General features: G+C 40.9%; 1 protein-coding gene across 1 annotated transcript; it reads left to right on the top strand.

The window, feature by feature from the left end:
• The first annotated feature begins 1,698 nt into the window (after nt 1-1,698).
• On the top strand, nt 1,699-22,452 carry castor2 (cytosolic arginine sensor for mTORC1 subunit 2). The gene is made up of 9 exons (XM_039005201.1): nt 1,699-2,096; nt 11,549-11,619; nt 12,819-13,012; nt 16,159-16,291; nt 17,500-17,623; nt 17,955-18,065; nt 18,964-19,046; nt 19,313-19,407; nt 19,537-22,452. The coding sequence occupies exons 1-9, from the start codon at nt 1,981-1,983 to the stop codon at nt 19,600-19,602; spliced, it is 993 nt and encodes a 330-aa protein (XP_038861129.1). The 5' UTR covers nt 1,699-1,980; the 3' UTR covers nt 19,603-22,452.
• The last annotated feature ends 1,757 nt before the right edge of the window (nt 22,453-24,209 follow it).

The raw sequence follows: 24,209 nt of genomic DNA, 5'->3' as shown, positions 1-24,209 counted from the left end.
GTCCGCGAGTGTAGGAGGGGTGATGGAGCTATTGAGAATATGTGCTTTCCTACCCACTATCTACGAAATAGCAGTAAGTTGATGGTGATTGAGATGGAACTTATACTGCATGAAATGACATCACCATCTATACAAGTCTGTCCTCCCACCTGCAGGTTCAAAGAATGTGACCTGAGAAAACGTCATAGTTAAAGCTCCTGAGTGGCGCAACGGTCTAAGGCACTGCTTCTCAGTGCTAGAAGCTTCACTATAGACAACCTGGTTAGATTCCAGGCTGTATCACAACCGGCCGTGATTGGGAGTCCCATAGGGTGGAGCACAATTGGACCAGCGTTGTCTGGGTTTGTCCGGTGTAGGCAGTCATTGTAAATAAGAATTTGTTCTTAACTGACTTGCCTAGTTAAATAAAGGTTAAATAAAAAAATGTTAAGTGTACCTGTATTTGCCTTTGTAGAGATACTCTACAAAGACGTCTGAATGTTGTGCTCTACCAAGCACAATGGAACCACTGTCATGGGGGATTCCTGACATCAATGGTGATTATGATTTAGTTTGTTTCTTTGCACACAGAATACCATGAATAACTCATTTGTATGTTCTGTTGCCTCAGTCTTTGGATTTCTGTCAAAATGAAATCATAGAAAAGCTCATTTGTGGGCACAATTCCACCACCTTCAAAATCGGTCAGTGCTATCAGGGATCCTTGGGACGTACCTACCCTAAATCCTAAACATGTTACATTTCAACTTCAATCGGGTAGGGAAGTTCCAAGGATCCCGGATAGCACAGACCCTTCAAAATCCCAGTCTGGTAGGTAGTAAGGTCAGAGTTCAAATACTCTTTCAAGATCTTGTTTACCTAATGGCATCATCACCATTGTCATTTACCAATGCATTGACTGACCAGGCCATGAATTCTGAACCTCCATTGAGTGATGCTCTGAGTGGAATCCCATAAATCAGGTTACTTGTTTCTTTGTGTTCAACATTAAACTCGTATCATGCTGCTATCTGCTTTGGGGAGCTGATGAACTTTACATCAAAAGAAAGTGAGTATGGTGATTGAGTTAACAGGGTCCCATTGTTAAAATTGCAAATGTATAATGTGTCAGAGGCTGTCAGACATCACGTGTGCTGTCCCCCCAGTTTCGGCTATCAATCAGGCTACCCTGCAACTCTGATTACTGTAATAAGTCTACTTTAATTGTAAATTGTATTTATGAGGAGAGGGAAATTTGTCTTCCTTCTTTCAATGCAAACCCCTACAAAATTTTAACCTTATAAGTAGGCCGCCTATAGGACCAAAACCTGTGTGAGTAACTGAAAGCAAACAGTTCATGAATTTCAGATGGAGATAGGTAAGTATATAAGACATGTATGGACAGTGGACAGGCCATTAATGTCCTAGCGATGACAGTTTTTGGACATTACGGGCACAGATGTAGTAGGCCTATCTTGCAAGGTTGCTTTGTAAGATGTCTGGGGTTTGTCCTCAGACAATTTAATGCATTACAAATCATGCATATACGAAACAGTGAATCAAAATACTTAATTTGTCATATTTTGCATTGTCCCTGTATTTGCTTCATGATGGCCCTGCCATTACGCCATAGGAAATGTGAAACTACATGTCCCAACATGCCCGTGTGGCAAAGCAGGTCCTCCCCTTCTTTTGAGTGGCAAGTTGTTTGTTTCACTGTTACCAGCTGCTGGACTATTCCAATCCCTGTCGGAGAGAATACACGGGGACCGACAGTCCTTCTCTTCCTCCCCGTTTACCTCATTGTGTTTCTTTTATTACACCCTGCTTCTATTTTACCTCTCTTTCACTCTTTTCCTAAGTGGATAACTTGTCCTTCTCACTCCCTTGCTTTCTGCTACGTTTCACGGTTTTTATAAGCTATATAGGTGTATTTATTTGTTTTTTATTAGAAACGATATACATTTATATCTTAGATGTTCCTCAAATGAGAAGACGCAAATGATGGAGTTGCATATTTTAGAACACAGCTTGAAAGTAGCGAGTATAGCAAAAGAGGGCATTCAGATTTGCACTCACGGATTAATCAAACTCGCCTTCTTGCCCTCTAAAACAAGGTAAGCAGCTTTCTATATATTTAAAAAATGTTAAATCCGATACAATAAAGGAAAATTAATCATTCTAAATATCTTATTGGGCAGTAACGTTATTGCAAACTAATTGCGCGACTAGATACAATGTTGCCGATCGTTGTGGCAAAACTGTCCAATTGTAATTGTCTACAGCAGTTATGTTTTAGCTTTCAATGAAAATGCATGCTCTGTATTTGCATGAGTCAATGAGTGCTGACAGTATTCTTTAAATTCAGTATGTTGTTTTGCATTGTCATTTTTTTCAGCTTTTGTGCTTTTGTAGTCCGGTCGACGTGAAGGGGTGTGTAGGCTACGTGCTTATGCTGCGTTTACGTCCTGTCGGAAACTCGGAAATCTACTTGCTTACTTGTAGAAAGATGATACCAGAGATACTGGATATAATGAGGCTTGTGACTCCACCCTAACAATGGGATTCGTTTTCCACAGACCGGAACTTCGACCTGTCAAGCTCCCGCCTATTCCTTTCTTTGGTTTGGTGGATACATCTTATTTTAATAAAAAAATATATAATTGAAGAGGGGTGTTGACATCAACCGCCTGTATTCAATGGAGAGTGAGAAGCTATACTAGCCTCATGAACATGCATAGACCATCTCGAATTTCAACAAGGACTACTCCAATATAGTTTTTTCTCAGTTGTCAAGTGCATCTCACTTATTTTATTTAACCCTTATTTTACCAGGTAAATTGACTGAGAACACATTCTCATTTACAGCAACGACCTGGGGAATAGTTACAGGGGGATGAATGAGCCTATTGGAAGCAGTACACTCGTAACAACATAGGCATTACAACATTTCTATTAGATCAAATAAGCCTCACGTATCAAAATGGCAATTCATTTTAATCGTGACTAAATTCAACACTTTCTCCACCCCATACAAAAACTCAGTTGCTTAATAATTAATGATCTGCTTAATGTGTACAGATTATGGGGGCGGAGTTAACCCTCCTGCTTCACCTCTTCTGCCTTGTTCATGAGCTAGTCAAAACTAATAAACTCAAATTTCTGGTTGTAGTTATACTGCTGCGTTCAACCAGTTAACAAGTCGTACATTTCCTAGTTCCGACAAGCACTTGAACGCGGCATTCCTCTCTGATACCGGAGTTTCCCATTTGGGAAGAAAAATCGACCAATAAAGCTCTACGCAAATAACTTCTGTTCATTTTTTCTCGGAGGTCCCGAGTTTCCCACATAACGTGAACGCGGCATTGCAGCTCTGCGGTGTTGTTTTTTCGTTGCGTGTAGGTGTAAAATTAAATGGGGTGAGGTGGTTGCTTTAAATCAAACTTGAACCGGCGGCGTGAGACATTTATGTTGTTCGCGATGATGCCGAATATATAATTTGCAATGTTGCAATCATGATTTGGTTAGCTAGACATTCTATCTGTTCCTGGAGATGTGAACGCTGGCCCGGTGGTTGTGTTTCTGACTACAGCCTTTCTCGGTTTTAAATCAATTGAATAGGTTATAATTAGGAGACAACAATAACGCTGTACATTTTTTCCTCCTATTAATTTCACCTGGCATGATGAGGATAGTGCAGGTTATCTGTAGATTATCTTCTGTAAACCTATTGCAAAAGTTATACTTACATGATGGAATGCCACTGTAATCAATAGGCTACTCTAACCTAAACTTCGTTAGTGCTATTTTCCTCAAGTGATTATTTCCTCAAGACCTATTCTTATCACTGCAATTTTGGCTGCATCTGTGAGAAATGGGCCTACAGGCCAATAATATAACCGTTTTACATTCCAACAAAGATCTTGGGATCCTTGCTTTTACAACTGCACCAGGACACAAGTTGAAGGCATTTATATTTTAGTGACACATTAATGACACATAGGTTAGCGAATGGCCTTTTCAATCAAGTTTATTTTCAATCAAGTTTATTTTATATAGCCCTTCGTACATCAGCTAATATCTCGAAGTGCTGTACAGAAACCCAGCCTAAAACCCCAAACAGCAAGCAATGCAGGTGTAGAAGCACGGTGGCTAGGAAAAACTCCCTAGAAAGGCCAAAACCTAGGAAGAAACCTAGAGAGGAACCAGGCTATGAGGGGTGGCCAGTCCTCTTCTGGCTGTGCCGGGTGGAGATTATAACAGAACTATGCCAAGATGTTCAAAAATGTTCATAAGTGACAAGCATGGTCAAATAATAATCATGAATAATTTTCAGTTGGCTTTTCATAGCCGATCATTAAGAGTTGAAAAACAACAGGTCTGGGACAGTTGGCGGTTCCATAACCGCAGGCAGAACAGTTGAAACTGGAATAGCAGCAAGGCCAGGCGGACTGGGGACAGCAAGGAGTCATCATGCCCGGTAGTCCTGACGTATGGTCCTAGGGCTCAGGTCCTCCGAGAGAAAGAAAGAGAGAAGGAGAAAATTAGAGAGAGCATACTTAAATTCACACAGGACACTGGATAAGACAGAAGTACTCCAGGTATAACCAACTGACCCTAGCCCCCCGACACATAAACTACTGCAGCATAAACACTGGAGGCTGGGACAGGAGCGGTCAACCCCATGTTTACCAAGCTCTCCTTAAGGCAAATTCTCCTCCACCTTTCAGTGACCTTTTTACATGTGCTGTGGTGACCCCTGAAAAATACTTGAAAAGGAGGCAGAGGTCCACAGAATGCAGTACAAATGTTGCATCGCACAGTAAAACATGCATTTAGGTTCACATTTTGCAGTGGTATGGTCGTACGTAAATGTATATAGAAACCATGTCCCACAACCTTTGTTGTGTAGATACAGCTGTGTCTCAATCTCAAATGAATAGAAAAGATGAGTACCGTGTAATTTCCTAGCTTTAGTCAGTGCTTATCTTTTCCATTCATTTGGTGTGGAGGCATATAGCTGGATGTACACAATCGATGTCGTGGGACGTGGTTTCAACTTGACTACTTTAGAGGTATTATAACGTCTGACAAACTATGATTTGAAAGTGTAATGACCCTTAAGGCAGTGTTTAAAAATGCAGATAAATATACTGATAACCCATACTCTCTCCACTAAGTAAAACAGCAGTTATAGTATAGAAACTAAAGGACTGACAAACTTTTGAAATAACTTATTTCCTGATGCACAGACAGAACTGAATTAAAATAGATGCATCTGTCATTAAACAGCCTGTGGTTTCCCCTCATATCTTGGAAGTGTTTCATTGCTTCCATTGTTGGCAGACAGAGCTGGATGCACCAAGTTGGTCTGTTTTCAGAACATTGTTTGGCCTCAAGTGGGATGAGGAAAACTTTGATCGGCTTCATCTGAGATTTGGGCCTTGTTGCAGCTGTCATTTCATAGCCCTTCTATCATTTGGGAGTCACTCATATATTTGCCTATTGAGATTTTATATTTGCTGTCCCTCCCGTCACATACAGTACTGATTGTGTCCAATTTCGAGTTAAGTAATGGAAGGTTGTTAATTGCTCATGGGTTTTCTAACAGCCTGAACAAACTCATTTAGAAGCTCCCTGTGAAGTGCCTTACATTCATGTAGAATGTAAGTCGTGCTGACTAAATGTGGAGCCAAACAAACACAAGGCTCTGGCTTGGAAGCTGCTTGCCACCTAGAATGTTGTTGATGACCTTCTCCCTAAATGTGCTGTCTCACTGTTGACAATCCTGTCTTATATATACAGTGCCATGAAAAAGTATTTAATTTTCTCTACTTTTGCATGTTTTTGATACTGAATGTTATCAGATCTTCAACCAAAACCTAATATTATATAAAGGGAACCTGATTAAACAAATAACACAAAATGACATACTTATTTCATTTGTTTAATAAACAAAGTTGCAACACCCAGTGCTCCTGTGTGAAAAAGTAATTGCTCCCTTACACTCAATAACTGGTTGTGCCACCTTTAGCTGCAATGACTCCAACCAAACACTTGTTGTAGTTGTTGATCAGTCTCTCACATCGCTGTGGAGTAATTTTGGCCCACTCTTCCATGCAGAACTGCCAGGCATAATGGGACCCATGTCATCCAAAAAGTTGATACTTTTGACTCCTCTGTCCATAGAACATTCATCCAAGAGTTTTGATGATCATTCAGGTGCTGTTTGGCAAACTTGAGTCAACGTTTTGGACGACATGGGTCCCGTTATGCCTGGCAAAAATCAAACACTGCATTTCACAGTGAAACCTCATACCAACGGTCAAGCGTGGTGGTAGTGTGATGGTTTGGGGATGCTTTACAGCCTCAGGACCTGGATGACTTGCCTTAATAGAAGGAACCATGAATGCTACTCTGCATCAGACAATTCTACAGGAGAATGTCAGGCCATCCGTCTGTGAGCTGAAGCTGAAGCACAGCTGGGTTATGCCTCAAGACAATGATCCAAAACACACAATCGAGTCAACATGAAAATGTCTAAAAAGCCACACATTTTTACTTTTGGAATGGTCCAGACCTAATCCCAATTGAGATGTTGTGGCAGGACTTGAAACAAGCAGTTCATGCTTTAAAACTCACAAATGTTGCTGAGTTAAAGCAGTTCGGCATGCAAGAGTGTGACAAAATTCCTCCACAGTGATGTGAGAGACTGATCAACAACTACAGGAAGCATTTTGTAGCAGTCATTGCAGCTAAAGGTGGCAAAACCAGTTATTGTGTGTATCATGCTGTCGAGACCGGGCATGCTCGTGCGCCATCGCGCATATGTTGATTTTGTACATCCACACCAGATGCAATCTAGATACGCAGGTTGAAATATCAAAACGAACTCTGAACCAACTATGTTCATTTGGGGACAGATCAAAGCACATGAAACATTCATGAACATTTAGCTAGCTAGCTTGCTGTTGCTAGCTAATTTGCCCAGGGATATAAACATTGGGTTGTTATTTTACCTGAAATGCACAAGATCCTTTTTTTCTGGATCTTTGTAGAATTTTGACCCATTTTGAGTCACACACAATCGTGTGTTCTCTACTCCAACAAGGGGAAACTAATAGTTTCTAGTAATCTCTCCTGCTTCAGTAGTAGTGGACTTTATATGTCAGTTGGCAACCAACTTTAAGGTGCATTACCACCACTGACTGGAGTCTGGACATCAGTTAATTTTTCAATCACCCAAGCGGGTATATGCTCCTAAAAACCAATGAGGAGATGGGAGAGGCGGGACTTGCAGTGCATCACGCATCAAAAATAGAACCAAGTTCTATTTTAGCGCCGGGCTACGCAGACCTGTAAGCAGTTTAGATTAAATGATTGGATAACATGTATGTGTACATTTATTTTGCAACGCTCGCATACACAACGCAAGCGATGTGGTCAGCATGTAAGGGGGCAATTACTTTTTCACACAGGGGAATTGGATGTTGCATAACTTTGTTAATTAAATAAATAAAATATGTATACTTTTTTTTGCTATTTGTAATCACCGGTTCCCTTTATCTAATATTAGTTTTTGGTTGAAGATCTGAAAAACATTCAGTATACAAAAATATGCAAAAATAGAGAATCAGAACGGGGGCAAATACTTTTTCACCACACTGTACAAAAGAGATTAGATGATATTTAGCAAAAATAATTTGATATGAAAATCCAGTAACTGAATCTCAGAAGGTATGTTGTTGGTCTATGGCAAAACATATCCTGATGTCTCTAAAAGAGAAATGGTAAAGTTTGTAGTACTTATTCATTCCAGCAGGAAGCCTACGGAATTGCACTGAGACTTCGATTTTTCACTTTTTAAAATATGCTAAACAAAAACCATTGATTTCAAAGTTTAATAAACCAACAACTCTATGCATAATGAATACATTGAACAATTTACAGTAAAAAAATAAAAATAAAACGAACATTTACTGGATAAACTGTGCAGATGCCAAAGTTTGGTAACAGAATTGCAGTAAAATCTCCCTCAGTTTTATTTTGTTACCGAGCTTTGTATCTGCACAGTTCTTCCAGTAAATGTGTTTTGGTAAAATGTTCAGTATAAATTGTTAAAATTATTCCTTGTGCATAGAGATGTATGATTCGTTAACTTTTTAGGGATAGGGGGCAGCATTTTCACTTTTGGATGAATTGGTGCCCATAGTGAACTGCCTCCTACTCTGTCCCAGATACTAATATATGCATATTATTATTACTATTGGATAGAAAACACTCTGAAGTTTCTAAAACTGTTTGAACTATGTCTGTGAGTATAACAGAACTCATATGGCAGGCAAACTTCCAAACAGGAAGTGGAAATTCTGGGGCTGGTTGATGCTAAACTCATCGTCTATTCACATCCCAGTAAAATATGGATCTGTTCGCACTTCTTACGCCTTCCACTAGATGTCAACAGTCAGTAGAACGTGGAATGAAGCCTCTAGTGTGATGTGGGGCCGGATGGCAGCTATTTGAGTCAGTGGTCTGGCAGAATGCTAGTTCCTGGTTACGCGCATTACTCATGATATCGCCATGCGTTCCATTACTCTGTAGACAAAAACGTATGCTCCGGTTGGAATGTTATTGGATATATATGATAAAAACATCCTGAAGATTGATTTTCTACTTAATTTGACCAGTTTATTCGACCTGGAATATAACTTTTTGAAGTTTTCGTCCAAATTCGCCTGGACCGGCACCAGTGTTTGGACATGTTAACTAAACGTGCTAGCAAAAGTAGCTAATTGGACACTAGTAATGGACATTATCGAACAAAACAACGATTTATTGTGGAACTAGGATTCCTGGCACTGCATTTTGATGAAAGATCATCGAAGGTAAGGGAATATTTATGATGTAATTTCGTATTTCTGTTGACTCCAACATGGCGGAGAAATGTTGTGTATTTCTGAGCGCCGTCTCAGATTATTGCATGGTATGCTTTTTCCGTAAAGTTTAAAAAAAATCTGACACAGCGGTTGCATTAAGAACAAGTGTATCTTTAATTATATGTATCTTTCATCAAAGTTTATGATGAGTATTTCTGTTATTTGACGTGGCTCTCTGTAATTACTCCGGATATTTTGGAGGCATTTCTGAACATGGCGCCAATGTAAACCGAGATTTGTGGATATAAATATGAGTGTCATCTGATGAAGATTATCAAAGGTTAGGGATTCATTTTATCTCTATTTCTGCTTTTGTGACTATCTTTGGCTGGGGAAAATGGCTGTGTGTTTTTTAGATTTGGTAGTGATCTAACATAAATATATGTTGTGTTTTCGCTGTAAAACATTTTAAAAATCGGACACGATGGGTAGATTAACAAGATGTTTATCTTTCATTTGCTGTATTGGACTTGTTAATGTGTGAAAGTAAAATATTTCAAAAAAATATTTTTGAATTTCCCGCGCTGCCTTTTCAGCGGAATGTTGGGGGGGGGGTTCTGCTAGCGGAACGTGTGTCCTAGAAAGGTTAAACTTTTAAATCAATGGTTTTTGTTAGGCATACATTTTTAAGTGGAAAATCTGAGTCTCAGTGCAATTCCATTATTGTGGAATTTCCTTAATTAAGGTAGGTTGTTTCTGAGGAAGCTTGCACTGTGAGAGCATTTGCTTGGGAAAAAAATCTAGGTAAAGAAAGACATTTGAATGGAAACATCCTTTTTGATATTCATATTTGAACATGAAATCAGCTGGTGGTGTGTTACCCCTATCTAACCAATTCTTCATGATCAATGCGTGAAACTCGAAGTACAAAAATATTTTCAAAAGGACACGGCCATGTTGAATTATCCCTCGGAGTCATCTAACGTTTCAAGTCAAAAGCAGAGATCAAGTTACAAATGTTTGTTCTGATGGCAGTTTCCAGGTACATGCACCAAGAGCAATGAGGTAGACAAACTAGAGAGTACCCGTTTTGAAAAGTCTACCGTTAGCTCAGCATCCTTTCATCATCTCAAAACCTTCAATTGAAAACACAAATCCCATAGTGGTAAAGCGCCAAGTCAATACTGAAGGTGAATCTAATCTGAAGTCTCCTTTAATGGCAGTGAGGCACCCTTTCTCAATGCATATGTATTAGTAATGCTCTCCACCATGCCAACCCAAGGACACTCGAGATGATATGACACAACAACAGGAGAGGTTTGGGAGTGGGACAAGTAGGCCAGTCGAGTATTTAGGAGATGACGCACGCCATCATCGTCAAATAAATGACTCATGGCATCAGACTCGCTGCTTTCCACAATCAACAAGTATCATGGTACCCCTTGATTGAAAGAGAGGTTTGGGTGGATCGGACAAACATTGCTCTTCTCTCCCAGAATCGTGAGCTGGTTCAGGTTTTATGATCGGCATAATAGTCTGCAGCAGGTGCTGGCAGTCTCAACTCAAGATCCATGTATTTTATTTGGCCATGTTTGCATAGGGGAATTTATATCAAAGAAACCATAAGCTCAAAAAACTGAAAGCCCCTTACACTTCAGTGTGATGCAAAATGCATAGCGCATAAAATTCTGTTACCGGGTGTAAATCCACCACTTACTGTAGTTTAACAACCAAAATAGATGTTTTTTCAAACTCAAGGTGTCATGTCATAGCTGACACCCCATTCTTTCTGCAGACATCACTGAATCTTAATTCAGAGCAGATATTTAAAAGTTTTGGGAAAATGTGGTCGCATAAAAACCTGAGGGAGATTTTACCATAATTCCATTACCAAAGTTTGCATCTGCACAGTTATTCAACTAAATTAGTTTTTGTGTTTTTCAGTGGAAATTTGTTAAAAATAGTCCTTGTGCATAGAGTTGATCAACTTTGAAATCAATGGTTTTTATTTGGCATACATTTAAAGAGAACAAACTGAGTCGAACCGTAATTGTGTTACCGTGGAATTGCCGCTAGATGGATGCATGGAGCGAAAATATTCAAAAACATCTCTGGTTTTGCAATTCCTGTGGCAACGAGGTTTGCACAACTGTATGGAGCTCCTATCACCCATTACTGATGGATGAAATGAAAGAGATAGCTGGGCTTACTTCGGTCTGAGCAAAACCATGGTGTATTTCTATGTTGTCTCGATGAGTGTATGGATGTGTTGCTTGCTTTCCACGAAAGGAACTTCGTGGGCCATGTGGGGTCAAACAGATTTTTGGAGGCTGATGACAGAGGCTTTCCTGAAGTTTAGTTTCTAATTGTTAACCTCCCTTTTTTTCAGTTGTGACTGAATGGTTCATATACACATAGGCATATTATGTAACATAAAAAAAGTTACTCATGAAACCACACAATACTTAAGGCTAACGATATGCTTTTGCTCATTTGCGTTGTCCAATGAGGTACTTTCTGGGTATTTAGGGGACCCCTTTTTGCTTATTGCCTGCAAGCAGCTTTCAATAACTCCTTTCCATTTAATTAACTGAACAGAGAGAATTAATATTTTCTGTTGAAACTAACTGGTTATTTACAAGTAGCATAATGAACCATGTTATTCAATGTGAAACCTCCTTTATCGTTTCCAGATGCAAGTTTTTCAGTTTGACGGAAACTCCGGAGGATTATACCATTATCGTCGATGAGGAAGGCTTCAAAGGTGGGTTTTGTGGTCGCTACCTCTGGATCTTTACCAGGATGGTAAATCAGGAAAACATGTGTAGCCCTATGCTTTTCGGGCAGTGCTATCCAGAATCCTTGGGACATCCCTACCCTAACCGTTACCCATTGTACATTTTAACATCCCAGGGATCCCAGACAGTAAGGACCTATGCTTTCTTTAATTCCTCATATCTTGACTCGATGCCAATGTTTGACTACATATTGCTACATCAGTTCTGCTCGCTGTTCCATTATGGGTTTTTAAATTCTTAATTGAACCTTTATTTAACTTGGCAAGTCAGTTAAGAATAGATTCTTATATACAATGACGGCCTGGGAACAGTGTTCAAGGGCAGAACGACAGATTTTTACCTTCTCAGCTCGGGGATTTGATCTAGCATTCTTTCGGTTACTGGCCCAACGCTCTAACCACTAGGCTACCTGCCGCCCCAGTTAACAGAGGCCAAGCTGTCACTGGCTTGGTTTTGTGGTTGAGTGATTAATCCATGTCATTATAGACTGGTTTCCAGAGTGACCCTCGTTGGTCACTATGGATACTAGAAGCTCTGTGTTGTGAAACAGGTGCAGGTATTCTACTGTAGGTAGATTGTCTGGAAGTTTATATTGTGCTCATCTGTTGTATGCATGTACTTTCCTTTGCTGCGTTGAGGCTTCAAGTACTTGTTGTTTGGTTTTGTTTTCGTGCCAGTGCATGAAAATGGCCGCACACACATTTAGCTCTATATTGAGACTGTTAAAACAAGTCTGAGATTGTTGGCATAGCTTTCGCTATTAATCTATGCTCAGTGGTAAATGTTTTACCCTGAGTGATTTATAAGCTAATTTACTAACCACAATGAAGACCCTCTTGAAGGTGACTTGTTTAACTAAGTTATTATAATTTTTTATGATGAAATAAGCATGGTCAGTCTAGTGATATTTCATTGTTCTCAGCAGTGGTCAGACCTTTTTCCAAGTCAGACCCCTTTCATATTAATGGCACCCAATGCCATTAATGAGACAATGCCTCATCCAGCTCATCAGCGGAGGAGAATGTCAAACAATCATCTGTAAAATAAGAGACATTGAGAGTCCGGCGATGCCGTTAGCGTCTCATTTATCGCTAAGGGGACCGCTGACAGACAGACACATCCATCTGGGGCCACACTAATGCGTCATTTTCTTGTTCCCTTTCAGAACTGCCCGAGTCGGAGCACCTTAGTGTCGCCGAGGCCACGTGGTTGGCTCTCAACGTGGTGTCGGGGGGCGGGAGCGCCACCAACTCTCAACCAATCGGAGTCACCAAAATAGCCAAGTCTGTCATTGCCCCCCTGGCAGACCACAACATTTCTGTGTTTATGCTGTCTACCTATCAGACTGACTTTATCTTGGTGAGTGCTGTTCCACTACAGACTTCTCTTAAGCGTAATTTATAACCTATCTAGTACGCAACTCAAGAACTACTAATATCTGGTCAAAATGGTGATTCATTGTAGATGTGGGCAGCCCCTCAATTACAAACTTGACGCAAGTACCCAGGATTGCCGTTTGCGTTCTTGCATTGCGTACATACTGTATAAATGAGGTTTTAGAAGTGTTGTTGTCTTCCCAAGGAACACATGCAAGATATCAGCCAGCCAATTGGCCATTGTTATGAGCACCTTGTAGCGGCGCCCTTCTCCCTTCACGTGTTATTGATACTCACATTTAGTTTGAGGACCTATTTGTCAGCTTAGCTGCTTATTCCTGTAAGTATTATTGAACATGGTCATTTGCCTTACCTGTTATGTTACCAGTGGTATGAAGGTAACCTATTCTTAAATATACCGGTAGATAATCGAAAATAGCTTACGGAACAGGCAATTTTAATCAAGTATGCTCTCACTTGTACTTTGTTGCCTGTGAGTGTTTTTCCATTTTGCTCAACATGAAAAGACAACAGCAGTGGATCTACAGTACCGCCCTGGGCGGCCCTTTTGCTTTGAGAAGAATCTTTTCATTTTGTCGAAGTTGCTTAATCACACCAGTCCTTCCTCATGCCAGGCCTTTTTGGCTATAGGGAGTATTTGTATTACCCTGCACCTAAAAGGGAGTGGGGGTGGGGGGGACACACACAAGGTCTGCTGAATAACCGGTGCCTGTGTATGGAAATAATTGTTAACAAAAATGGAGATGTTGATAATCTGGCAATAGTTATGTAAAGAGGATCAGCCTCAGCTCAGTCTCTTGCTGGAATTCCCGGTAACAGTCATGGCCACTGTTTTCCCTACACGCCAGCTGCTCGCAACCACGGCCTAATCACTGTCTGTAAAGAAATGGAGGAAACAACTTGCGTCTCTCTCATCTGTCTCTCTCTCTGCCTAATGTCTGTCCATTTGTCTGTCTCAATCATGTCCCTCTCTCGCTTTGCCTCAATCTCTCTGTCTGTTTGTCTTGTCTCACTCACTCTTTCTCTCCGTTTCTATCCTGCATGCTCTCGTTCCCTCCCACTGTGTCTGATTGTATTTGAGGTTCTGAGCCAGGCTGAAGGCCTCTTTTAAAAATTAAAACAATTCTGGTGTTGTATTATGATTATTTGCGTTACATAAACGGTGGGACCCGACCCAAATGAAGAAAGCAGTCATTTAGAGGGAGGGAGCCTTAAGTAACCTGACTTTGTCTGACTCAACCAGCCTAGAGGAGTTAGAGGCCGGCTTCTCACAGGAGGCTTCACATTTTGTTTACATCCTCAATGCAACTCAAATAAGGGTTTAGTCAGGGGGAGAGGAGATGGATGAGTTTCTGTCAGGATCCGGCAGAACAGCCCCCGTGGGGATGGAATCAGTCCGTCATGTCCAAATGTACAGTTCTTCAGGGAAGGAGGCAAAGAGTTCAGTCGGGGAGAGCACAATTTTTGGGGGAATGGACACACAGTAGCTTTGCATTAGGCCCATATAATGGAGACCTCTTTGGGGCATTTCATTTCACGTTGAAATTGTATTTTAAAGCAGAAGACCGTCTCCAGCTTTTTAGCATTGCATTCCTTTGGGAGGTTGATTTCCCAAGCCTTTTGCTAGTCAGATATACCTGCTTGGAATGCTTGATTAACATTTGCTGTAGCCACAGGCCCCTCTCTTTAGTTACCCTTGAAGTGTTCCGATAAGCAAAATGGAGAAGCTCTGAGTTCTTTTGAAATTTCACTGAATAGTTTTCTATTGGGACTCCGTAGTTTATTTCCCCTGATAAGTGCAGTTTCAAATTGTGTTTGAAGTGCAAATATGAGTTACTTTCTGACGTAATTGAATCAGCCAGTTGGAAAGACTGTCCTCACCTGCTGTTCAAATGCTATTTCACGTTTCTATTAAACTTTTTGGGTTTTCCCTGTTGTAACAAGTTTGTGTTGTGCTTAGAGGTCGACCGATTATGATTTTTCAATGCCGATACCGATACCGATTATTGGAGGACAAAAAAAGCCGATGCCGATTTATATAAAAAAATAAAAATGTTTTTTAAATATATATATACACTGCTCAAAAAAATAAAGGGAACACTTAAACAACACAATGTAACTCCAAGTCAATCACACTTCTGTGAAATCAAACTGTCCACTTAGGAAGCAACACTGATTGACAATAAATTTCACATGCTGTTGTGCAAATGGAATAGACAAAAGGTGGAAATTATAGGCAATTAGCAAGACACCCCCCATAAAGGAGTGGTTCTGCAGGTGGTGACCACAGACCACTTCTCAGTTCCTATGCTTCCTGGCTGATGTTTTGGTCACTTTTGAATGCTGGCGGTGCTTTCACTCTAGTGGTAGCATGAGACGGAGTCTACAACCCACACAAGTGGCTCAGGTAGTGCAGCTCATCCAGGATGGCACATCAATGCGAGCTGTGGCAAGAAGGTTTGCTGTGTCTGTCAACGTAGTGTCCAGAGCATGGAGGCGCTACCAGGAGACAGGCCAGTACATCAGGAGACGTGGAGGAGGCCGTAGGAGGGCAACAACCCAGCAGCAGGACCGCTACCTCCGGCTTTGTGCAAGGAGGAGCACTGCCAGAGCCCTGCAAAATGACCTCCAGCAGGCCTCATTTGTAATAATGACAATTGCAACAATACTGAATGAACAATGAACACTTTTATTTTAACTTAATATAATACATAAATACACACACGCACACAGCTCTGAAGTGACAATGATACTGAAGAGTCTGCTTAGGAGACAAATACTCTCAACTGTTTGAATAAAAATAGAGTTTAAGTTACCTGTGATGAATGTTGAAAACAAAAACTTGATGAGGCAGAACGTTCCTAGGCCATCATTGAAAATAAGAATGTGTTCTTAACTGACTTGCCTAGTTAAATAAAGATGAAAACAAAGGTGTAGTAAAAAAAATTTTTTTTTAAACAAATAAAAAATTTGGCAAATCGGCGCCCAAAAATACCGATTTCCGATTATTTTAACTTGAAATCGGCCCCGATTAATCGGTCGACCTCTAGTTGTGCTTTAGTTGAGGCTGAGTTGCTGATGGCGTAGTGGTTGTGTTGTGTTCATCAGGTTCGAGAGCGGGACCTGCCCATGGTCATGCACACCCTGTCTTCTGAGTTCACCCTGCTGAGGGTGATCAATGGAGAGACCGTGGCCGCCAACAGCCTGGGAGTCACCAACGGCTTTGTCAAGCCTAAACTCGGTAGGCCAGGAGTGTCAAACTCATTCCATGGAAGACCTAGTGTCTGCAGGTTTCTGTTTTTTCCATTCAATTAAGCCCTAGACAACCAGGTGAGGGGAGTTCCTTACTAATCAGTGACCTTAATTCATCAATCAAATACAAGGGAGGAGCGAAAACTCGCAGACACTCGGCCCTACGTGGAATGAGTTTGACACTTGTGGTAGGCACACAATACTTTTATTTCCCTTTTCACACTATCATGTGGACACAAACTTTACTGTGCTGGCTCGGTTATTTACTTTTGACATTTTCCTTTCCTGTACAGTTCGAGCCCCTATGGGACATGTGTAACCAGGCCAGCACATCTCGACTCAGTAGTCTGAAAAGGCTATTGGATGAGATACAGTAACACACACTCTCAGTTTCAGGTTATGCATTGGGGTTTATGTGATACAAATGGAAATATATTTCATCCCCTGAAAGGGAATATTGCAGAGACTCCCTGATATGAATGAGAATATTGCAGAGAATCCCTAATATGAATGAGAATATTGCAGAGACTCCCTGATATGAATGAGAATAATGCAGAGACTCTCTAATATGAATGAGAATATTGCAGAGACTCCCTGATATGAATGAGAATATTGCAGAGACTCCCTGATATGAATGAGAATATTGCAGAGACTCCCTAATATGAATGAGAATATTGCAGAGACTCCCTGATATGAATTGGCTGTTTTGTTGCAGCCTGTCAAACCTTGAATTGAACAATCCATCTTTGGTAAGAGTATGTCAATCCAGCACGCGCTGCCAAGGTTCTTCCCCAGAACAGAACCTGAGAACACAGTCTGATAAGGCAGGCAGAACAGCAAGGGCCAGCCCCAGGCATAAGCGACATAAGCGGTGGCTTAGGGCCCTCGGTCACTAAGCCCATGGGCTCATTTTACATTTGTCATTTAGCAGACACTCTTATCCAGAGCGACTTACAGTAGTCAGTGCGTACATTTTCGTTCTGGTCCCCCATGGGAATCTCACGACCCTGGCTTTGCAAGCGCCATGCTCTACCAACTGAGCCACACGGGACCACATTTTGTTGTCGGGATTTGTAAATATCTTTAGGTGACATATTTGATGGGTAGTATGAATCAACATTTTGTTTTATTAGCATATATGTTCACAACTGCCAGCATCATATTAATAAAAACACATGTTTTCGCTCTCTATCTCAGTGCCCCGTCCCATCATCCACCCTCTGTCCAGCCCCAGTAACATGTTCTGTGTGACCAGCCTGGACCCAGACACACTGCCCTCAGTGGCCACCCTGCTCATGGATGTCATGTTCTACTCAGGCGGGTAAGAACCCACTCCTCAGCACTCCTGTTTTACATAAGGCTGTCACCAGAGGCCATCTGCTGTCTCTTTTTAAGAAACTATCATACACACACACTGCCACAGGAACACTTAGCTGTTCAGTTCAGACCATTTGCTTTAGGAAGTCTAGAACCTGGAAGAGGGTTAGACTTAAGCAAGGGCTGTCATAGGATTGTTATGCTGCTGTTATGATTAGACTTTAAAGGTGTAGAAAGGTTTGACTACAGACCACTCGGTGACCAGGTTGGAATGGACAGGACCAAATGTAGTTGAAAGATTGGACATACTTGAATCTCAGTACTTTCTATTCCAGCATGAAGGAGCCCGGGGCGTCTAGCGAGGACTCTGGACACATCCGTTTCTTCTCCTTCTCTCTGATTGAGGGCTACATCTCTCTGGTCATGGACGAGCAGACCACATCACGGTGGGTGCTCTCCTGTGGTCCCGCCATTTAGGGAAAAAAACACATGGTTATGGTGTCTTATCACCATCAGAAAGGCACAACTGCTATGTCAATTTGCTGTTTCGAGTCATTTGTGGACAATTTTTTTGCTGGGTTTGCTGCTGGGTTGTTAGGAAACAAACATAGAAGATCATAGAAAGTTTATTTGTAAAGAAGTTAATGTAGAGTTGACAGCCGTTACAGGTGTCACTTGTGTGGTAACCTGAACAGCTGCATTACTAATCACGTGGATGGAACTAAAGGATTACAGTACCACTACATTAGTAGCTATTTTATCATGGGCTTGTCCTACATTGGCGAGGTATCCCTTATATGGGTCAGTTTTGTCTCCAATCTAAGAAGGGGGACAATATGTGAACCAAGATTTTAGTACTTCCGAAGTAATGTATTTTTCACCATAGCATGTAGGACAGGGATGATCAACTAGATAAATAATTTGTAGACTCCGAATTTACCGCAAGAAGCCCAAACAGATATAATATTTGAATAAAACATCATTTCAAACCTTGCTTACATTTATCTACGATCTCATCCATCTCTCAATTATGCGTGGGAATACTTCAACAGATTTTTCCTAAATTAATAACACTTGTAGCTGATTTCCTGGTGTTTTTAGTATTTTATGTCTAACAAAAATTCCATCCACCAGCTGGGGAACCCTGATGTATGGCAACCACTAGCCTACAATCTGAATTTGACCAAATCGCTGAATTTAACACAAAAGACAAAAAGATGTATTCACTGTTTTCTGAAATCTTTGAATATATCTGATGAGAGGTACATTAAATAATATCTTTAAATGTTACTTGCTATAGATTGAATGAGTGTGTGCATTAATTTTCTAATTTATTCAAACCAGGTTTCCAAACAATGTCCTCTTCACTAGTGCTTCAGGGGAGCTTTGGAAAATGGTTCGCATTGGAGGACAGCCTTTAGGATTTGGTAAGTAAGACAGTTGTGGTTCTCTCTGTTTGGTTTCCACAGGTCTCCCACATGTTAGTCAGATCTCTGCAGAGTGCACATCACCAAGAGACACTGTTTGATGCGAGTGTAATTTGGCTAAGATCAGTAAAAACAAACTGTGATGCCAATACAAATATTACTTGTTACTTGGCAATGTGAATACATTAAACGCCCAGATACGTCCTGTCTAGAATAATTCTGATATTCATGGATATCTGTTCTTTATTCTCATTGCCTTGTGTCAGACGAGTGTGGTATTGTGGCTCAAATATCGGAACCCCTGGCGACTGCTGACATTCCAGCTTATTACATCAGTACCTTCAAGTTTGACCATGCCCTGGTGAGTGATGGTTTACAACTCTACACCCTCTCTGTATCGCTCTCTCTGTTTGTATGGTAAATTGTAGGGGTCAGTTTAAACTGGAGCTTTTGGAATAAAGACTTAACCCCGCCCTCCTATCTCTCATAGGTCCCAGAAGAAAACATCCAGAGTGTGATTGGAGCTTTGAGGACCAATGAGAGCGCAGGACAGTGAATGGGAGGTGGGAAGAGACAGTGGAACTAGCGAGCCCTGTGCCCTCACACCCACACGTTGATTTATCATGTCAAAGTCTTTTTTTTTTAAGTGCCAAGAGCGTATCAGTGGACTGCTGTGGGGGATGGTTCTGGGAACAGGGTAATGTAAAGCTTGGGTGGTGTAGATGGGGTACAGGAGAGGGACGGTGTGTGTGTGTGTGTAGGGATGCTTTTGTTCAGCGATCAGCAACTTGCCCGTCCTATTCTGAGACGTTGCCAACTACGCAACCCTACCCACCACCTCACCCCCTTGACCATCCACTCTTACCCCAAACAACATCCACTTCTTTGGGGACCCAAAGATAGAGTGACTGCAGTGGGGGGGTTTTCCCCTCTCGCTCTCCTTTTACTTTCTCCTCTCCCTTCCCCTCACACCATTTCACCATGGCAACGCGGCCTACTAAGTTTGGGCCTATCTCTTCGACACCAGCCCGGAATGCTGCGACCCGGCCGTCACCTCCTTTTACTTTGGCACCCACGTGGCCCATGACAGCCTATACTGGTGCTTTAGTATACCACACTTTCCTTCCTAACTTTGCATTGTTTCTCGCAAGCTGCTCTTCCCATAACAACCATACTGTATTAGTTACCAGTCCTCCCCATAACAACCATACTGTATTAGTTACCAGTCCTCCCCATAACAACCATACTGTATTAGTTACCAGTCCTCCCCATAACAACCATACTGTATTAGTTACCAGTCCTCCCCATAACAACCATACTGTATTAGTTACCAGTCCTCCCCATAACAACCATACTGTATTAGTTACCAGTCCTCCCCATAACAACCATACTGTATTAGTTACCAGTCCTCCCCATAACAACCATACTGTATTAGTTACCAGTTCTTCCCTTATGGAAAGAGAATGTTCTCTACAAAAAATTATCAAGATTTCCATTATTCTTATTATTTATTTTTCTCAGTGCCAAGTCGTTTTAAAGACCAATGCCTTGTCTAACGCTCAGTGTGTTTGCACTTGAAGGTGACATTTCTGAGTTGTCGTTGGTAGTGACACGACATAGTGTGGTTTTGTTTTTACAAGTTATTGAATAAGCTTTTAATGTCAAGTCCTGATGAAATTCTCATTATGGAAACTCTTCTTAAAGTAATCAATTTCGGGGCTAGAGTTCTCATTGAAATGCCATTTAGCTGAAGGCTAGTGAATAGATTGCAGGGACTGAGGCAAGATGTATGTCAAGGGTCCTAAACTCTGGTGACCTGGAAAGCAGATCAGATTTGTCAGATGGGAAAATTAAAGATTCTGGTGTTGAGCATAAAATTACATTTTACTGACAATTCACAGAGCCACTGTTATGTAGAACATATCATATAAACAACATTCTAGTGGGCTATATATAAGCCAGTTTTCATGTAGTATCGGTCGTTTTGGGAGAAGTAGGTTATCGTTTTGCATCAAGTGCCACACCATGCCTGCCACTAAACCAGCCCTTTACCACAAACTAGTAGAATAAGGATAAGTGGTGGGGGAATGTTGGTTGGGTTGTGGATCATTGAACCAGCCCTGCAACCCTGGTCAGTTTAGGCCTTCAGCTCCCCTCCCTCCTACCTCGCCCCCTGCCCCCCCTCACCCCAGTCTGCACTTTAATACAGGTCCATCCTGCTGTACTGATGTGAAAACGGGGAAGACTATTTTACCCTTGAAGGATTCTCTTGAGAAGGTGAGACTATATTGGTCTTAATGCATTGGTGTTTGTTTTTTTGTCCGCACCAAGAAAAAGCTTGCTTCATCAGTTAGCTTTGATTAGCAGAAACCATGTAGCTATTAATCAGTGTTAAAAACATAAAAGGGTGATATAAAAAAATATATAATAATTGCTTTTGTTTTCATGTTCTAGTGTGTTTGGTTTCTCAAGGCCTTTCATCTGTACATTTTTTTTTTTTTTTGTCTGCATTTCCAACATTGGTCCACCAGACCCATTGCATATTCAAATTTCATCATCTCACCATTATCCTAATTTAGACTTAATATAATGGATTCTGAAAGGAACTTGCAGCTTTCACCAATAATGTGATTTTTATATTCAAACCATTGGTTGATTTACATTGTTTCAGTATGCGATGGGCTGGAATGTAAACTCCTATGCATGTGGTCTTGGGGGACTGCTGTTGGAGCACTTGTATTGCTAGATGCTGTACTACACTCTCAATTATTGGCTTTTTAGTCCAGCATTTTTTTTATTCCTTGGCAGGGATAGGTTTCCCACTTCAATGCACCCAGTTTATAAAGAATCAAAAGTGATAGATTGAAGTGGTCAAACTGTGGGACAAAATCATTCCTATAATGTACCTTGCTTTTCAAGAATCAATCATTTTTAAGAATGAAATCAGCCAAGGCAGATGTGAGTCTTAAAAGAACACTATGTGATGGAGACAAATGCAACAGTGGATTTTTACTTTGTCGCCCTATAAACAGACAAGACGGGATTCAAACAAACCACAATGCGCCGACATCGCACTGCACTTGAAATCGGCGACGGCTTTATCTATCCCCTCCATGCTGACGCATTTGTTAGCTTTAGCTTCTAAGATTTGTCTGCCATTTTAAAATGTTCTCATTAATCATAAGGTGGGAGAAAATATTCGGTAGTCATGATCAACCGCACCCCTCACTACACTTGTCTTTTAAAGACAATTTCCCTTAAATCAAATGCAGTGCGACCACTGCACGTTGCGGTTTGTTTGAATCCTGGCCAAACACTTACATTTTACCTCTTTGTTGAAGGCGTCTTGCAGTGCAATAACATTGTGGTCTGACATTGGTATTACAAATAAAGCTTGTATTCTATACTTGAGAAGTGCAACTAAACATCCATATCACAGTCACACCTTCTATTGTTGGTCGTTTTAACCCAGATGTCTGCAATAACTTGTTTGACCAAGGTCTCAATTTAATCCATATTGCGTAAAATCCGCATAATAGCGCGATTTGAAATTTAAAGGCAATGTTCCTGCTTTCAAGGTAAATGTTGGCTAATTCAGAAATAACCTTTTTAAAGTTCAACATCTGCGGTACGGATTGAATCTAGCTCCAAGTCACTTAATCCAAGTATTGACACCTCTAGATTGATCGCTGTCCTCACCATTGCTGCAAATAGGAACAGCTGAGAATACATTCTAAAGAAAAGTCACAGAAGAGTGGTCTCTGTATTATTTAACCTGTGCAAACAAACTAGAGAACACACAGGTCCTTCTGACTTGCAGTGGGAGGCTAACTATACAACGCCATTACCTTTTTACTGCTTAAACACATAGGTGGAGGAGGTGTTATTGTTAGAGAGCGCGTTCAGCAGCAGCATCCTATTTTGCGTGCTTTTTGACCTTTTCTATTTGCCGTAGAGGTCAGGCAAGTAGTGCAGCCATTGATGGAACAGGCAATCATGCGGGAAAGGGCCTGGAAGGTGGCAGATGATAATGGTGACCCAAGGTTCTGTCTTCGCAAACAGTGGCGATTTGAGTAGTTTGTCTCTTTCCCTTTCAAGACGATTTGATACACGTGTAGATACATGGGCTCTGATATGTTTTAGTTTGAAACGATTTAGTGCAATTCGGTTTGATTAGAGAATGAGTACAATAGGATGCAATACCATTTGTTGCATAAACATACATTTTCTATTCTTAAATTAAAATCTGCTGATGTGTTTATATGTACTATGTAGTCATGTTGGTCTACCAGAATGTAGCCTCTGTTTTTGTCCCCCACACTTTGGTTTTGCAATGACAATCACCCACTAATTAACTTGTCATTTTTACAGATTGTGTTTGAGCTGAAATGTAATATTTGCTTTCAAATTAGCTATGGCATAGCCAATGAATATACAGTACCAGTCAAAAGTTTGGACACACCTACTCATTCCAGGTTTTTTTTTATTTTTGCTCTTTTCTACATGTAGAATAATACCGAAGACAAACCTATGAAATAACACATGGAATCATGTAGTAACCAAAAAAGTGCTAAACAAATCTAAATATATTTTAGATTTGAGATTCTTCAAAGTAGCCACCCTTTGCCTTGATGACAGCTTTGCACACTCTTGGCATTCTCTCAACCAGCTTCATTAGGTAGTCTGGAATAGTCATTGGGCACCCTTGGAATGCATTTCAATTAACAGGTGTGCCTTGATAAAAGTTCATTTGTGGCTCAAACGCATTAAGAAGGAAAGAAATTCCAATCAGTTCTATTGTGACAAGATAGGTGGTATATAGAAGCCCTAGTTGGTGAAATGGCAAGTCCATATTATGGCAAGAACAGCTCAAATAACCAAAGAGAAACAACAGTTCATCATTACTTTAAGACATGAAGGTCAATCAATCTGGGAAATGTGAAGAACTTTGAGAGTTTCTTCAAGTGCAGTCGCAAAAACCATCAAGCGCTATGATGAAACTGGCTCTCATGAGGACCGCCACAGGAAAAGAAGACCGAGTTACCTCTGCTGTAGAGTTCATGAGAATAACTGCACCTCAGATTGCAGCCCAAATGAACGCTTCAGAGTTAAAGTAACAGACACACCTCAACATCAACTGTTCAGAGGAGACTACGTGAATCA

Source organism: Salvelinus namaycush, chromosome 12 (genome assembly GCF_016432855.1).
Source record: "Salvelinus namaycush isolate Seneca chromosome 12, SaNama_1.0, whole genome shotgun sequence".
Classification (NCBI taxonomy): domain Eukaryota; kingdom Metazoa; phylum Chordata; class Actinopteri; order Salmoniformes; family Salmonidae; genus Salvelinus; species Salvelinus namaycush.
Note: the sequence above shows the minus strand (reverse complement) of the source record. Positions and strands in the feature narration are given on the sequence as shown.